At 41.4% G+C, this 11,677-nt stretch overlaps 1 protein-coding gene across 1 annotated transcript; it reads right to left on the minus strand.

Moving 5' to 3' along the window:
• Positions 1–1,756: 1,756 nt before the first annotated feature.
• Positions 1,757–11,240, minus strand: LOC134730634 (short coiled-coil protein-like). Its single transcript, XM_063605525.1, is given in 2 exon segments — positions 1,757–7,074; positions 7,076–11,240. Coding segments are annotated over 2 exon segments (474 nt in total). The 5' UTR covers positions 7,361–11,240; the 3' UTR covers positions 1,757–6,885.
• Between the last annotated feature and the right edge of the window lie 437 nt (positions 11,241–11,677).

Consider the following 11,677-nt stretch of genomic DNA (forward strand, 5'->3'; position numbering starts at 1 on the left):
TCTCTCCCAGAAAGCATACTGGAATGCACATCTATCAACATAATATTATTATAGGGATAATCTGCTGAATTGGCTCTAATTGTTAAACATGTCACTTTCAAACTGTTGGTACTTTTTTATTAGTAACACATTTCTCGTGACTTACTTTGTAATTAATTGTAACACATCAAATGTGTCACACCAATTGTTGTTATTCATTTGTTAGGGGAGGGGTCTTATCATTGGCTTCTAGAGTACTCCCTAATTATGTCTTATTTTCTTCTCTTGGTAAAATTAAGCTCCTTCTTTGAGTACACATTGCTAGGTGACAAGGAGTACTTGTAGGATAATGGGGGATGTCTACTAGGATCAAATAATGCACCAAGCAGATAAGCTACACAGAATATCAGAAAGAATATATATTTTCAATTCAGAACATTCCTATTTTCCCTAATGACTCAAGAGTTCTGTTTTCTTTCTTCAGAAAGTTATTGCATAATATTAACATAAAGTTAATTGAGGGGAAACTCAACATTATGGTAAAATCCTCTTTTCTAGTCCCATATTCTCCTATAGTCCATGAAGGGTATTCCTCACCTCACCTTTGTGCATTTCTTGGACAGTGAGGTCAGTAAGAAGTAAACTATTTTATTATGAAAATAATGTATGTTATTAAATTCCTAGCACACTTGGGTAAATTAACAGAGACTAGAACTAGCATTGGAATGAATCATCCTAAAATTCAAAATCCTTTTCTTTAAGACTAAATAAGGGTAGGGCGCAGTGGCTCACGCCTGTAATTCCAGCACTTTGGGAGGCTGAGGCAGGTAGATCGCCTGAGGTCAGGAGTTCAAGACCAGCCTGGCCAATATAGCAAAACCCTGTCTCTATTACAAAAAAAAAAACAAAAAACAAAAATTAGCCAGGCGTGATGGCGCGCCTGTAATCCCAGCTACTCAGGAGGCTGAGGCAGGAGAATTGCTTGAACGTGGAGGTGGAGGTTGCAGTGAGCCGAGATTGCACCACTGCACTCCAGCCTGGGTGACAGAGCAAGACTGTCTCTCTCTCTTTCTCTCTCTCACACACACACACACACACAGACTAAATAAGACAGAGAAACTTAAAGCAGCTGATTTTCAGGGGGCATGAAGCTAAGAGATGGTGACTTCAAAAGCTGGAGAAGGTACAACTGTAACAAGCAGGGACAAAGCTTCCTTATTTTGCTTTCATTTCTCCTTTTCCATGTTATTCAGGAGGTGTTGCCTCATTTGTGATGAAAGGGAGTCTGCATTCCCGATAAGACTTAGTGTTGTGCAGCATTCTGGATAAGACTTAGTTGTTGTGCAACTGTTGTGCAAAACATTTGCCTTGTTTTTTTGTTTTCAATCGCTATTGAAATAAATTTGCAAAAAGTGTGCCCCATTTCAGGGCAATTTACAGCTTTGCAAAAATCCAGTTTACAGCTTTGGAATGTCACAGGATGATGTGTAAGTTTATAAAATACCTTAAGTGATACAAGGATAGATTATCTAATGACATGTTCCCCTAATGTATTCAAACACTGTATGTGTTTACAGACTTTTGCATACCAGGAGGAGATTCAAAGAGAAACCTAAGGCTTAAAGCCTCAGAAGCCACTGCCAAGTCATGATGAACCAGAAATGAAGACAAACCATGTAGAATATTATAATTAGGAAAAGTTAATTCAACGAATGTTTATTGATTATTATCTAAATATGTGTTAAGCCACAGTGCAATACAAAGATGAGTAGGACAAGATCCTGTATTTTCAAGTTAGCTAGTGAGATAAAACTATCTTACGTGCTACAAATACAGAATCAGAATTTCGTGGTACAATTTGTATCATGCAAGTGTAGCTAGAGGGAAGAAGAGTTGGGGTAGTTAGAGAAGGCTCTGAGGAGGCAGTACTTGAAGTGGATCTTGCAGAACAAAGAGGCCAAGGAATGGAGAGAGCCATTCTAGAAAGGAGGCAGGAATGATTGGGCAACTGGGGAGGTCCATGGGACCAGCATGGCTACATCAGAGGCTGAGTTTTCAAAATCTGGGGTTTTGTTTGTTTGTTTTTGTTGTTGTTGTTGTTGTTTGAGACTAGTCTTGTTCTGTCGCCCAGGCTGTAGTGCAATGGTGCGATCTCAACTCACTGCAATCTCCGCCTGCTGGATTCAAGTGATTCTCGTGCCTCAGCCTCCCAAGTAGCTGGGACTACAGATGAGGCACTAATTTTTATATTTTTAGTAGAAACGTGGTTTCACCATGTTGGCCAGACTGGTCTCAAACTCCTGGCCTCAAGTGATCCACCAGCCTCGGCCTCCCAAAGTGCTGGGATTACAGGCATGAGCCATCAGATTGCCTGAGCTCAGGAGTTCAACACCAGCCTGGGCAACACGGTGAAACCCCATCTCCACTAAACTACAAAAAATTGGCATGGAGGCGTGTGCCTGTAATCCCAGCTACTCGGGAGGCTGAGGCAGAGAATTGCTTGAACCCAGGAGGCAGAGTTTGCAGTGAGCCGAGATCGTGCCACTGCACTCCAGCCTGGGCAACAGAGCGAGACCCCCCCTTTAAAACAAAAACAAAAACAAATTGAGTAAAATGCTCAGGAAAGGGATCCAGAGCATGGGGAAAGAGCCTTGGAAGGCAGGCGCGCAGGACTTCATGCAGCAGGCAACAGAAAACATTTCTAGAAAACAGCATGATAAAAATGTGTTTTAGGAGCACAGTTTGGCAGTGATGTGCAGGATGAGATTCCACAACAGACTGGATTGAAGGTGCTGAAATAATTTAAATCATCAGAAAATATTTATTTAGTGTCTGCTGACCATCGCATCATATACTGTGGAGGATACGAAGAAGAGTAGGAGCTACAGGGCCCCTGTACTTTATGGGCTAACAGGTAGTTACATAAGGCAAAAATACAAATAATTATCATATTAGGCAGAAAATTAAGAGGATGGTTTTTCTGCACTCAGTCTATGTGTCTGCCACAAGGAGCCTCAAAGCCTCAAAGCTTGGTAGAAGCTCAAAAAGTGACATCAAGTTGGGGATAAAGAAAGGCTTTTTTTTTTTTTTTTTGAGACGGAGTTTCACTCTTGTTGCCCAGGCTGGAGTGCAATGTGCGATCTCGGCTCACTGCAACCTCCGACTCCCGGGTTCAAGCAATTCTCCCACCTCAGCCTCCTGAGTAGGTGGGACTACAGGCATGCGCCACCACACCCGGCTAATTTTGTATTTTTAGTAGAGACAGGGTTTCGCCGTGTTGGTCAGGCTGGTCTTGAACTCCTGACCTCAGGTGATCCACCCGCCTCGGCCTCCCAAAGTGCTCGGATTACAGGCGTGAGCCACCGCACCTGGCCGAGAAAGGCTTTTTGTAAGAGCTATTTTCAGAGATGGGCCATTAAGGAGGAGCAGAATTTCAAGCGGCAGAAATGAGAAAAGGAAATTCCAGAAAGAGAGAGGCAACACGATAATTTTGGGAAAGCACTACTTTAAAAACAAGGTTGATTCACTTCTAGGTCAATGGACAGTTTTGTCCTCTTGAACAAGTTAGCCTCTCAGAAGTTTAACTTCTCCTCTGTAAAATGAGGATAATAATATCTACCTCATAGAGTTGTGAAGATTAAATAATAATGCACCAAGAGTCTAGCACACTTATTGGCATATAATTGGCATCCAACTAATGTTAGCTAGGACTATTATGATCATTAAGCAAGTCAACAGTGCAGAGGGTGACGAGCATAGATGATCTGGAAATATGAGGAAAACTAGTTGCTTAGAGTATAAGGTTCTTGTGTGAGGATAGCAAAGATGAAACTGCAAAGATAGGGCGATGCTTTTGTTTTGTACAGCATCTGAAATACTGGAATAAGGACTTTGGTTCAAATTAGTAGGCAATATGGAAGTATTGAAGAGTTTTGACACAGAAAATATTTTTGTTTGTTTTTATTTTTTTAGAAGGAAGGTCTTAGTCTGTCACCCAGGCTGGAGTGCAGTGGCAACCTCCTGGGCTCAAGGGATCCTCCTGCCTCAGCTTCTCAAGTAGCTGGGACTACAGGGGTGTACACTGTGTCTGGCTTTTATTTTTTGCAGAGACAGGGTCTCACTATGTTGCCCAGGCTGGTCTTGAGAACTCCTGGCTTCAAGGGATCCTCCCTCCCTTGGCTTCCCAAAAGGCTGGGATTAAAGGTGTGAGCCACAGTGCTGAAACAGGAAATAGATCTATAATTATATAATAATATATTTTTAAAATATTATTCCATATCTATATCTATATTTATCTATATCTCTATCTATCTATCTCTATCTATATCTTTTGAGACGGAGTCTCATTCTATCACCCAGGCTGGAGTGCAGTGACATGATCACGACTCACTGCAGCTTTGACTTCCTGGGCTCAAACAATCCTCCTACCTCAGCCTCCAGAGTAGCTGGGACCACAGGCGCATGCCACCACACCCAGCTAAATTTTGTATTTTTTGTAGAGATGGGACCTTGCCATGTTACCCAGGCTGGTCATGAACTCCTGGGCTCAAGCAATCCTCCCGCCTCAGCCTCCCAAAGTGCTGGGATTACAGGCGCGAGCCACTGCACCTGGTCAAAACAGGAAATCTTTTGATCAGAACTCTGCTTTTGGAAAAGCGATGAGGGCTTAGACCAGTGTGGTCTAATGCAGTAGCCATTAACTGCAAGAAGCTATTGAGCACTTGACATGTGACACTGAAAAGTTCAAATTGAGATGTGCTGTAAGTATAAAATACAAAACTGGATTTTTTTTTCTGAAACAGCTTTTTATTAAATGGCAAAGCAGAATTGCAGCACAATTTAAATGTCTGTAAATTAGGTCACAAAAGGGATGCAAAATGTTTGCAGTTTGAATATTCTAATTCATACAGGTAAAGTCATTCATCAACTCTTACACCAATACATAAGATTATTCCATGATTAAAAGTAGCCCAAATCTAATAACCATAGGCTATATTAGTGGATCTCGTTTCCTATTATAAGATTTTAGCATTACTTCTGATACTGATTTCTTTACCAAATGGAACCTATACATTTTTAAAGTTTGAGGCCAGGCTGGGCGTGGTGGCTCATGCCTGTAATCCCAGCACTTTGGGAGGCCATGGTGGGCAGATCGCTTGAGTCTAGGAGTTTGAGACCAGCCTCGGCCACATGATGAAACCCCGTCTCTACAGAAAATAAAAAAATTAACCAGGTGTGATGGCACGTGCCTTTAGTCCCAGCTACTTGGGAAGCTGAGGTGGGAGAATTGCTTGATCTTGGGAGGCAGAGGTTGCAGTGAGCCGAGATTGTGCCACTACACTCCAGCCTGGATGACAGAGGAAGACCCTGTCTCAAAAAATAAATAAAATAAGATAAAACTTGTTAAAGGATAATAACAAAGGATGACTGCAAATCAAGTAGTTGAGTTGACAGAAAATTCTGAGAGAACAAGTAAGATAAAATACTGAGCAAGATTGTCAATAAGCATATATGTGAAACACTCCTATTTCATTCACAATTCTAATACTACTGCACTGCGAAGGAATTTTGCAAAAGTTGATCTGCTGGGTACACATAAATCTAGAGACCAAACTCTTTGTAACTGTTCTCTTCTAGATGTGGCTTACATAAAGTTAGTCAAACTTAATCCACTTTCGTATATATTTCCCAAAAGATCTACTCTGTGCCAGGGATAACAAAATCTGGAGTGAAAATATTCACAGTTCGTCACTACTGTTTACCAAGTACTTTTTCACCCTATTTCTATTTTTCCTCTAAATTTTGTATTTTAAACATACACTTGACCAACTTATCTTTCCAGATAAGATGAAGTGAGTTACTTTGTGCAAAAACAAATTTTTAACAACAAATCTTCCTAAGTTGACAATTCAGCCTCAAAGAAAAATCTTTATTTTTATAGCTTCCCTCTGTTTTAAATGGATTAAAGAGAAACCAGCATTCTTGTCTTAATACTAAATATAAAAAATGACAAGCCCTAGCTGTTTCTCAGATACAGATACTTTCTGTATCTTATTTTGGTTAAGTTTCAACAATTAAAGTGCAGGTTACTCTCTGAGATGATTAACTATTAAAATGACTTTTACAAATGTGAAACCAATTCTTTCCTTCGAGGAAGGTAAAGAGGAAGAGGCAAGTGGAGAAGAGGCATAAGATGACGGACAGAGTACATGAGGCTGCGCATTCAGTGCATGATTCCGGTCACTTTTTCACAACGTGTGGTTATTTTTCTTGTATATCTTAGTAAGCCTCTAATAAAAGACAGTGCTAAATCTACAAATCAAGGAAAATTTGATAAAACATTCATCTTTAAGTTTCATAAATATATGCAATTCTTTCTTTTTTTTTAAATGCAGTCTCGCTCTGTCACCAAGGCTGGAGTGCAACGGAGCGACCTCAGCTCACTGCAGCCTCCACCTCCCAGGTTCAAGCAATTCCCCTGCCTCGGCCTGCCGAATAGCTGGGATTACAGGCATAAGCCACCACGCCTGGCTAATTATTTTGTATTTTTAGTAGGAATGGGGTTTCACCATGTTGCCAGGCTGGTCTCGAACTCCTGACCTCAGGCAATCCGCATGCCTCCGCCTCCCAAAGTGCTGGGATTACAGGCATGTGCCACTGCACCTGGCCAATATGTGCAACTGTAATGATAAAGTTTCTACAATTCATTTGCATGTTTTCATAGACTAATATAATATACAAACTTAGGGAAGTCTCCTGTTAATGCTGTTAATTTTGCCTCACCTGACATTTTCTTCATAAATATTCAATGAAGCCACAAAGATGCTGTAACTTTTTGGAATCTGTCCAAGTTTAAAAGAAAAAATTATCAGCAGCAATTCTGTAAAACAGAAGTGTGTCAATTCCTTACTTTCTTTTGCTTTCGGTGTCAGTTGTTTGAAAAACACCAGAAGCTGACATGAGATTTTCTATATGTTGTCCAACAACTTGGTTTTCTGATTTTAGCTTCAGATTTTCTTCCTTACCTGTGTTTGCTCTTGCAGAGAGATCTTCAAGTATGAGTTGGAATTTCCACACTTGATTAATAAGTCGTGTTGTTTTCCTCTAGTTCCACCTGATTTTCAGCATCAACTGCATCCATGTCAGCACTCATCATCTTGGGTAACAAACTTTTGAGCCTTGGACACAAAATGCATGATGAATGTTCTTCCAGTTTGAGGGGCCAGGAGTGGGAGGGTTTGGGCAGATGCCTCAGACCTGGACACTTGGACCAACTGACAACGGTGCTCTCCAAAACTGAATTTTGAAGATGATACCAAAAATATCTCATTAATAATTTATTGATTATAAATAGAAAGGATAATGTTATGGATATTATCATTGAGTTAAATAAAATGTGTTTTTCTTTTTTCTTCTTTTTTTTTTTCCTTTTGAGACAGAGTCTTGCTCTATCCCCCAGGCTGGAGTGCAGTGGTGCGATCTTGGCTTACTGCAACCTCCGCCTCCTGGATTCAAGCGATTCTCCTGCCTCAGCCTCCCAAGTAGCTCGGACAACAGGTGCGCACCACCGTGCCCAGCTAATTTATATATATATTTAGTAGAGACGAGGTTTCACCATATTGGCCAGGCTGGTCTCGAACTCCTGACCTCGTGATCCGTGATCTGCCTGCCTTGGCCTCCCAAAGTGCTGGGATTACGGGCGTGAGCCACTGCGCCTGGCCTAAAATGTGGCTTAAAATTAATGTTATCTCGCTTTTTTGTTTTGTTTTCCTTTTTTTTTTTTTTCAGATGGAGTCTTGCTCTGTTGCCCAGGCTAGAGTGCAGTGGCGTGATCTCGGCTCACTGCAACCTCTGCCTCCTGGGTTCAAATGATTCTCATGCCTCACCTCCTGAGTAGCTGGGATTACAGGTGCCCACCACCATGCCCGGCTAATTTTTGTATTTTTAGTAAAGGCAGGGTTTCACCATTTTGGCCAGGCTGGTCTCAAACTCCTGACCTCAGGTGATCCGCCCGCCTCAGCCTCTCAAAGTGCTGGTATTACAGGCGTGAGCCACCGTGCCTGGCCTGTGTTTTACTTTTTAAATATGGCCACTAGAGAACTTAGATTTACTGTGTGCCTTACACTGCATTTCTGTTGGACGGCGCTGTTTCAGAGGTTGTGGAGGATGGTAAAATCATGAATCAGGGACTCAGGGACTTGCCCTTCCAGCATGGTGAACTACATAATTCAGACCAGCCTTCCCACTGAGGGCAAATAGAAAAGCTGGAAAATACATCAAAAGTATCTACTTGAAGCCCTCAGAGACTTAACAAAGTAGCAAGGACTTACTGGGACAGATTGAAACCTTACATGGCATTGCGGTTTGAAGTGTAATGATGGAATATTTAAGTAACCAGGGAAAGGCTAGCATCTTCCTAGCCTCAGTAGAAAATTCCATCTGCATCTTTATTTTATTTTATTGTTTTCATACCTGCTTCTGGATACCATGTGTCTTTCTATTGAATACCTTCTTACTCTAGCTATCCTAAAAGTACAAAAATTAATTTGTAAGACCCCCATCACTCAAAGCAATAATAATTTATCACTTGCATTCAATAAAAAAAAATTCTGAGTATCTACTCTATAGAATTGCATGATTGCCTGCCATACCAACACCCTCAGGAATTACTTTCCCTTTCCTCTCTATTGAATTAAAGATTGATATGAAAGAAGCCAATTATATTTTAGTGAAAGGCAACATAACATAGTGATTAAGAGCATGAACTCTGGTGCCAGGCAGCCTGGATCCTGATTCTGCCTCTTCCATTTACTAGCAAGGTGATCTTGGGCTAGGGTTAGGGCTTTTGTAAAATAGAGAAAAGAATAATACCTACCTCGCAGGATTTTTGTGGTGATGAAATGAGTCAATATATGTAAAGTGCTTAGAGCAGTGCCTGGCCAGAGTCAGAATGTCTGCTACATGAGAGTTGGCTACCACTGTTGAATCAGTGGGAATGAAATTCAGGCTCATTCAATAGAAGCCCAGTCTCAGGAGCTGCTGGAACAAGTCTAATTGAGGTCAAGTCTATTATGTTTACAGCAGTATTTCTAGTACTGTTTTCCATTGTGTACACATAATTTTTCAGCTACATTATGGACTAAATCATATGAATTTTTATTGACATGTTTAAGAAACAAATAACCACTTTATAATACTTCTTAAGGAGAGTATATTTTTGGTTTTTTTTTTTGTTTGTTTTTGAGACAGAATCTCTGTCACCCAGGCCGGAGTGCAGTGGCGCCATCTCGGCTCACTGCAACCTCTGCCTCCCAGGTTCAAGTGATTCTCTTGCCTCAGCCTCCCGAGTAGCTGGGATTACAGGCATGCACCACCACACCCGGCTGATTTTTGTATTTTTAGTTTCACCATGTTGGCCAGACTGGTCTTGAACTCCTGACCTCAGGTGATCCACCCACCTCAGCCTCCCAAAGTGCTGGCATTACAGGCGTGAGGCACTGCTCCCGGCCTCTATTTTTGGTTTTAAACAGCCTCTTTACATGTCTTTTAAAACACAACACTTTTGCAAGTTGGAAACTGCTTGTATGTATAGGACTTAAAATACACTGGTTAAAGAAGGCTATTACTGGCTTGCACTTGCACTTTACAAATAAAATGAAGCAACTGTCATTCATCTTTAGCCTTAGCACCACCTTAGGTATCTTCACTTCCTCTGCCTCTCCTGTTATTGCTGCCATTGGTAACAGGTGCCTCTACCAAAGGGCTGGGCTGACTTACCAGGTAGATGTAAGAAGGAGAAATGACTTAAAGGAAAGTTGTTCTGTGCTCACCTTTCCTGTTTTTAATGTTTGTGGCACTATGCCCACACTTCCACCACTTCCTTCCACAATGATCTTGCTTAAGCCTCCCTAAGTTCCAGTTTCCTCATCTATAGAAGAGGGACACCGCTGCTACCAACACCATCTCATTGGTACAGTTACAATTGATGTTTTCAATGTCCCCGACAATACAGTTAAATAGAAGCTTCAGAATCCTGCCTCATCATTGTACGTTCAAAAGCTTTCATTCTCATTGGTTCTGCAGATTCCTAGGGAAAATTAGTGAACCGTGAAAAGACTCTCCCATTTCTAGCAAAGGCATTTCTAATATCTTGAATAAAGGCGCTACATAGTTCTCTTAAAAGTAGAGCAACTAATTTGATATTAGTTGTCCTTGAGATTAAGCCATGTTTAGGCATCCATCTTCTATAACTCCCAACTAGATTTTCTCAACCTAAGATAGGATTTGTGCATTTTTTTCTTTCATATCTTCTTAAATACTTCAAATATGTTAGCTGACTGACTAGCCAAGATGCCAAGTTGGGTAGCTTATACCTCTGGTTGCCAAACTTTGGTCACCAGATTCCTGCAAATCCTTCATTCTTTCATCGAATATTTACTGAGTGCTAGATACTGTTCTAGGTGCTTGAGATACATCTGAACAAACAAAAATCCCTGTTTTGTGGGATATTTGTCCTTGACAATATTTTCATTAGTCTTCAGTTAAATGATTAAAATATAGACAATGGAGTGAGACTTTTTTGTTCTGTTTTGTTGGTTTGAGACAGGGTCTCTCTCTCGCTGTCACCCAGACTGGAGTGCAGTGGTGCCATCATGGTTCACTGCAGCCTTGACCTCCAGTGCTCAGGTGATCCTCCCACCTCAGCCTCCCGAGTAGCTGGGATCACAGGCACACACTACCATGCCCAGCTAATTTTTTGTATTTTTAGTAGAGACGAGGTTTCGCCATCTTGCCAAGGCTGGTCTTGAACTCCTGGCCTGAAGTGATCTGCCTGCCTCGACCTCCCAAAGTGCTGGGATTACAGGTATGAGCCACCACACCCAGCTGGAGTGAGTTTTTAACAAAACTAAATATAATCAACTTCTAAATTCTGAGATTATTTCCTTTTTATCCTTTTTTGGTGTTAAAATGCTCCTTCAATTTTGAAATGATGATGAGTGAAGATAATACATTTTAAATACCCTTATTTGATAAACTAAAAAAAAAACCTTAAGTTGGCCCTCTAATATTTTCTTCAAGTTTTACCATTCTGTAAAATCTGAAACTGAGAAACTATAGTAATTCAAGCCAGTATTGCGACTTCTTACAATGCCAAGTCTTGAACAAAATAAGAAAGTTCAAAGAAAAGGAACTTAAGCAGATGCCGTGCCTTCTGAGTCCAGCCCAGTTGCATGCTGGTAAGTGTTTAACAACTGGCTCTCCAGATTAAAACAATAAATAGGCTGGGCGCAGTGGCTCAGATCTGTAAACCTAGCACTTTGGGAGGCCGAGGCAGGCAGATCACTTGAACTCAGGAAGGTGGAGACCAGCCGGGCAAATGTGGTGAAAGCCCATCTCTACAAAAAAATACAAAAATTAGCTGGGCGCGGGCCGGGCGCAGTGGCTCACGCTTGTAATCCCAGCACTTTGGTAGGCTGAGGTGGCGGATTACCTGAGGTCAGGAGTTTGAGACCAGCCTGGCCATTATGGTGAAACCCTGTCTCTACTAAAAATACAAAAAATTAGCCAGGTGTGGTGTCGCATGCCTGTAATCCCAGCTACTCAGGAGGCTGAGGCAGGAGAATTGATTGAACCCTGGGGATGGAGGTTGCAGTGAGCTGAGATCGCGCCACTGCACTCCAGCCTGGGTGACAGAGTA

Source organism: Pan paniscus, chromosome 1 (genome assembly GCF_029289425.2).
Source record: "Pan paniscus chromosome 1, NHGRI_mPanPan1-v2.0_pri, whole genome shotgun sequence".
Taxonomy (NCBI): domain Eukaryota; kingdom Metazoa; phylum Chordata; class Mammalia; order Primates; family Hominidae; genus Pan; species Pan paniscus.